This window comes from Bufo gargarizans, chromosome 3, assembly GCF_014858855.1.
Source record: "Bufo gargarizans isolate SCDJY-AF-19 chromosome 3, ASM1485885v1, whole genome shotgun sequence".
Lineage (NCBI taxonomy): Eukaryota > Metazoa > Chordata > Amphibia > Anura > Bufonidae > Bufo > Bufo gargarizans.
The window spans coordinates 110421497-110427987 of NC_058082.1; the positions used below are offsets into that span (position 1 = coordinate 110421497).

The window sequence follows — 6491 nt, forward strand, 5'->3', positions numbered from 1 at the left end:
TGATGGGGACGCTTCTAGTTAGAATACACTGCAAACTTGGTACAAGACTGCCCCCTGCTGCTTGGCACCACCCGATCTCTTACAGGGGGATATGATAGCACAATTAACCTCTTCAGGTGCGGCACCTAAAGGGGTTAATTGTACTATCATATTCTCCTGTAAGAGATCAGGGCTGCCAGGCAGCAGGGGGCAGACCCCCCCTCCCCAGTTTGAATATCGTTGGTGGCACAGTGTGTGCCCATCGCCCCCCCTTCCTCCCTCTATAGTTAAAAATCGTTGGTGGCACAGTGTGTGCCCATCGCCCCCCCCTTCCTCCCTCCATAGTTAAAAATCGTTGGTGGCACAGTGTGTGCCCATCGCCCCCCTCCATCTCCCCCCCCCCCATCATTGGTGGCAGCGGAGTTCTGATCGGAGTCCCAGTTTAATCGCTGGGGCTCCGATCGGTAACCATGAAGCTACTGCATCCCTGGTTGTCATGGTTACTTAGCAATAGTACAATAGTAGAAGATTCATACTTACCTGCTTGCTGCTGCGATGTCTGTCACCGGCCGGGAGCTCCTCCTACTGGTAAGTGACAGTTCTTTAGCAATGCACCGCACAGACCTTTCACTTACCAGTAGGTGGAGCTCCCGGCCGGTCACAGACATCGCAGCAGCAGGCAGGTAAGTATGAATCTTCTACAATTGTACTTTTGCTAAGTAACCATGGCAACCAAGGATGCAGTAGCTTCCTGGTTGCCATGGTTACCGATCGGAGCCCCAGCGATTAAACTGGGACTCCGATCGGAACTCCGCTGCCACCAATGATGGGGGGGGGGGGGGAAGATGGAGGGGGGCGATGGGCACACACTGTGCCACCAACGATTTTTAACTATAGAGGGAGGAAGGGGGGGCGATGGGCACACACTGTGCCACCAACGATTTTTAACTATAGAGGGAGGAAGGGGGGGGCGATGGGCACACACTGTGCCACCAACGATATTCAAACTGGGGAGGGGGGGGTCTGCCCCCTGCTGCCTGGCAGCCCTGATCTCTTACAGGAGAATATGATAGTACAATTAACCCCTTTAGGTGCCGCACCTGAAGGGGTTAATTGTGCTATCATATCCCCCTGTAAGAGATCGGGTGGTGCCAGGCAGCAGGGGGCAGTCTTGTACCAAGTTTGCAGTGTATTCTAACCTGAAGCGTCCCCATCACCATGGGAACGCCTCTGTGTTAGAATATACTGTCGGAAATGAGTTTCACGAAGTAGCTCATATCCGACAGTATATTCTAACGTAGAGGCGTTCCCATGGTGATGGGGACGCTTCAAGTTATGTTCGGGTGTCCGCCTGGCCGTGCGGAGGCAAGCGGATCCGTCCAGACTTATAATGTAAGTCAATGGGGACGGATCCGTTTGAAGATGACACACTGTGGCTCAATTTTCAAACGGATCCGTCCCCATTGACTTGCATTGTAATTCAGGACGGATCCGTTTGGCTCTGCACGGCCAGGCGGACGCCAAAACGACTTTTTTTTCATGTCCGTGGATCCTCCAAAAATCAAGGAAGACCCACGGACGAAAAAACGGTCACGGATCACGGACCCACGGACCCCGTTTTTTCGGACCATGAAAAAAAACTGTCGTGTGCATGAGGCCTAAGGAGGTGACCTGCTCCCTGATCCCGGCATCCAGGCCTAGTTGCATTCCCGTATACCCACCTTATCATACGGTGGGGAGTCTCCCTCACTCCCCATCATGACAGTGGCCTTCTCAAGGAGATGGTCTATTGGTATAATCTGCCTCCTTAATTGTATAAGAAATTTTGGGCGATATATAGTAATATAGTGTAATTTAATTTGAGAGCTGTAAAAATCCCAAAACAAATTCAGGTTTTACATTTCTCCACATCCCACTAATATTAATTAAACACTCAATTAAATTTACCAGATAAATACACAAGAAGTCATACATCTACATCAGTGAAAAAATATGATTTCTGCAATGTCTTGACTTTGAAAGGAAAATAAGGTCGGGAAAAATTTGGACAAATTTACCATTCTGACGCATGAACCTTTGTGAATTTGGAGTCCTGCACCAGATTTTTACTAGAAATTTGTCCATATGCCAAAAATTGTGTCTGTGTGCCAAAAACTGTCTAGTCCTAAGTTTTAATGCAACTAATTTAGGCCACGCTCCATTTTAGAGCCAAGCTCAATTTTATATCTAAGCCATGCCCCCTTGTCGGACAAGTCTGAAAAAAGCTTAGAGAAGTGTGTAAAACAGTAATTGTGAAGCAAAACATGCACACCCGTTTTTTTTAGCACAAATTGTGCCAAAGATTGTGCATTTTCACTAGGAAATTTTCCCTGCTGTGTCTTAAGTCTAAAATGAGGCTTATCCTTAAGGGCTTAAACAAGCTCATGTAAATGTCTGCTATTTTTGGTATTACAGCTATATACCATATACTCTGATATTTAACAGGGTTTGCCAGCAGATCCCTCTGATTTTGCAAACTGGAAGGGATGACAATGAGAGCCGATTAATGAACGCAGTCAGTACTTAAAACCACAATGTCACTCTTTTTTATGATTTTTTGTTACTTTTTTTTATACAATGGGGGAGATTTATCAGGACTGGCACGTTCTGCGCCAGTCTTGATGTGCCCTGCGGTGCTGGAGGATGCACCTAATTTATCCTGGTCATAATTAGGTACATCCTCTGGCAGTCTGTGCATCTAAACAGAAATTTATGGCAGCTCTGAGCCGCCGTAGATTTATGGCTTCATTTACGTCAGAAAACTGGCGTAAATGAAGATAAATACGTTTCTGCAGCTGGTCACCCCCCTTCCGGCCCTAGCCACAGTCACTTTCGAAAAGTGTCGAGGGCGGCGTAGAAACCGATACTTCCAACTATTTTTCCTATAGATGCGTTTAAAAAGTCATAAATACACAGTTTGCCACTTTTTAACGTCACTTTCCTAGAGCAAAGTAAATGATAAATCTGCTTTCTTCGACAACATGTAAAGCATTGTCAATTCAATGCTTTCTAAAACAGCCATACTATTGTTGCTTATTATCCATGGGTGTGTATACAAGAGCTTCCTGTGATCTGAAACCTTGCTTATCCCTCCCCGGGTATAAGAGGTGCTCTTGCATGATTTCCGTTATGTCTTGAACACAGGTCTGAACATTTGCTGCCACGTGTCTGTTATGTGATTTATTGTAAAAAGTTTTTTTCCAATCTTGTGTAAACAAAATGTTACACTCCGTTATAAAACGTTAGGCAACTTTCTAATTACCTCACCGTCACCAAGCACTCTGCTTTCTGTCAGTGAATGACACCATTCTTGTTTGAATTTCACAGGCTAAGAATCCTCATTTAATTGCAATAATTCATTGTTCAAAATCATTACAGCACAATAGTTGCAGATGAATCTAAAGAACCTCAAGTGTGACATAGAAAAGGACATTTGTCTTCGCTTAAAATAGCATTAGAGAAAAATTAGGTAAACTAAGTCACATACAGTATGAGGTCCAATGCACACCACTGTATTGTTGGTCTGCACCCAATCCGCATTTTTTTTAGATTGGATGCGGACCCATTCCTTTCAATGGGACCACAAAGATTGCGGAAAGCACACCGTGTGCTGTCTGCATCCTTATGTTCTTTCCACAGTCCTGAAAAAAGATAGAACATTTCCTATTATTGTCCGTTTTGCGGACAAGAATAGGCATTATTACAATGGGCCCGCCCCCAAAAGATGGATGCAACATGGACGTCACACAGGCGTCATCCGTTTTTTTTTTTTTTTGTGGACTGCAAAATACATATGATCGTATGAATGCACCTTAAACATGACAGGTTTCTTAGGTCCACGAGAGGTAATTACTCTCTAATGATTGTCCACCCTCCATATATACAGAAAACATGTGTGCTCATCTTCATTTGCATGCTATGATTTGTTATCATTGTAAGTAGAGATGAGCGAATTTCCCCTCCCCTGCATAACGGAAACGCTACGGATCCGTTTTGCAGGCCATAGACTTCTAGTATGACGAAATGAATAATGGAATGACTCTAAAGGCATTCCGTTATGCATTCCGTCATAGAATTGCGTTATGGTCGGTGGTAACGGAATCCACAACGCAATTCACCTTTTTTTGCCACCAAACGAAGTGTGAATGAATTTCATAAGCAGAAATTCGCTCATCTCTAATTGTAAGCATAGGATATATTATCTATGAAGTCTAATGTGTTATTTGTGAATCAACCCATAAGAAACAAGGTTTTGCTCCAAAGTGGTTGCTGGAGCATAGAAGATTAAGATGGAGATTTAAAGAGAAGATAACCTCTTCAAGATATATGCCACCCACTCCGAGCTACATTATCAGCTACTAGTGCCAACTAGGTGAGAAAGGGAGTTTGTCCCCTCCTCTGATGTCAGAACATATTACATAGTATTACTTTATATATAGAATAAAGTTTCACGAGCTAGAAGTCCAAAGGATACTTTTTTTGTTGTTGAATTTATTGTAGTGTAATTTATTGAGGAATATGAGACTTGAGATTCCCATCACTGTAAGCTTCTAAATTACTGAGATATAGACTTCGGAGCTTTTTTTTTTTTTTTTTTTTTTAAGAAATCTGGCACGCATTCAAAATTGTATCCTTTTATAGATGTAAAAAATTCTCATGAAAAAGTCTTACAGCCACTATATAGAATTATCATCAGCAAATATAAAATACTAAGACATGGGAGAATAAAAATAGTGAAAACTGCAAACCCTATTGTATAGTGTAAAAATGGAAGATGCATTTAGTACTTCTAGTACTTCACAAAACCAGGAAGATAGATAGATATAGAAACAGATATATGGATGAAAGATAGATCGATAATGAGATAGATAGATAATAGATAGCTAGACAGACAGATGGTTGATAGAGAGACAGATGATAGATAGATAATAGAATAATAGATAGATAGACAGATGATTGATAGACAGAGAGACAGAAGGAAGATAGATAGATAGATAGATAGATAGATAGATAGATAGATAGATAGGTAGATAGAAAGATAATGAGATATATAAATACATATATGAATGAAAGATAGATAGATAGATAATGAGATAAATAATAGATAGCTAGACAGACAGATGGTTGATAGAGAGATAGATTATAGATAGATAGATACATAGATACATAGATAGATACATAGAATAATAGATAGATAGACAGAGAGACAGATGGAAGATAGATAAATAGATAGATAGAAAGATAGATAATGAGATATATAAATACATATATGGATGAAAGATAGATAGACAGACGGTTGATAGACAGACGAAAGATAGATAGACAGACGAAAGATAGATAGATAGATAGATGGATAGATACGTAGACAGATATGAGATTGATGTGAATTTATAGATGATGGAAGGTCAGCAGTAAATATTTGATATGACATGAACCATAACCAAATACCACAATTAATTTCCCCTAAGTTTTATATTTGACACATAGACCTGTGTTGGTTGACAAATTGTGAGGAGCCACATTTTGGAAGAATAATTTTCTTGTGAACGCAGTGAAGAAAGTTGGTGCACTTACCTTGTGGGATATGCACTATGCCAACCGTTAGACCTGCAATAAGATCTCCCAGAATCCACTTCCTCAGTTTGTACCTGGGTAACCAGCCTACAATGGGGATCCTATGCTTAAGCAAAGTGTGGAAACTACGAGTGGAGCATTTACAGCTCCTGGCTAATTTTTCCTTTATAGTCAGCGGAGGCCTCTCCAAATCCTTAGCTGTGCCATACACCTTGTGAAACTGCTCTTCCGTGTAGATGTTCCTGTACACCGCCAGTGTACTCATACTGAATGCTGCCAATGTAACCTGAGATCACTGGGGGTAGAGCGAGGGAAGCCCTTATATATTTGTCTGTAATCTGTGCTTGCTTTCCTGCTTCAAGAGGTGGGCCAATCATACATTAGACTGCTTTGGGAATAGACTCCCTGGAAACATCCTTTATTAACCACTTCTGTTTAAAAAGGCACATTTCAGGAAAAGGATGACATCCTCTATTTAAGCCTAAGGGACTAACCATCATAAAAAAAGTTTCTCCACCAGTGTCACCGGAAAAAAGTATTGTATCTCGCTGAAATTGTCTCTTTTTTTGGGTAGTTGTTGAACAGAGACATCTGAGATGAACTTTTACTAGATTTGATGGAAATTATGAAGACACAACCTGTGATTTCCTAATAAAAAACTTGTGTTTAATTAATCCAACTGATACAGTTGAGACAGGAGAAATGGAAGTTAATAGTTTAATTTCTTTGCATAGAATAGATTTATAATCAAGAAGAACTGGTTGCACACAGTAGGGGATGAGTGGCAGATTAAAGGGGTTGTCCCACAAAAAATATTCTCAAGTTTTCACACCGGCACCTGGATCTGAATACTTGTAATTGCATGTACGGTAATTAAATACTTAGCATAGCCACTGAGT

General features: G+C 41.3%; 1 protein-coding gene across 1 annotated transcript in view; it reads right to left on the reverse strand.

Moving 5' to 3' along the window:
- Window positions 1–5877, reverse strand: part of LOC122931975 (solute carrier family 26 member 10-like) — a 77404-nt gene extending 71527 nt beyond the window's left edge. The window contains exon 1 of the mRNA XM_044286100.1: window positions 5593–5877. Within this exon, the coding sequence (XP_044142035.1) occupies window positions 5593–5857 (265 nt within the window). The 5' untranslated portion in view covers window positions 5858–5877. The remainder of the gene's footprint in view (window positions 1–5592) is intronic.
- Window positions 5878–6491: the final 614 nt, after the last annotated feature.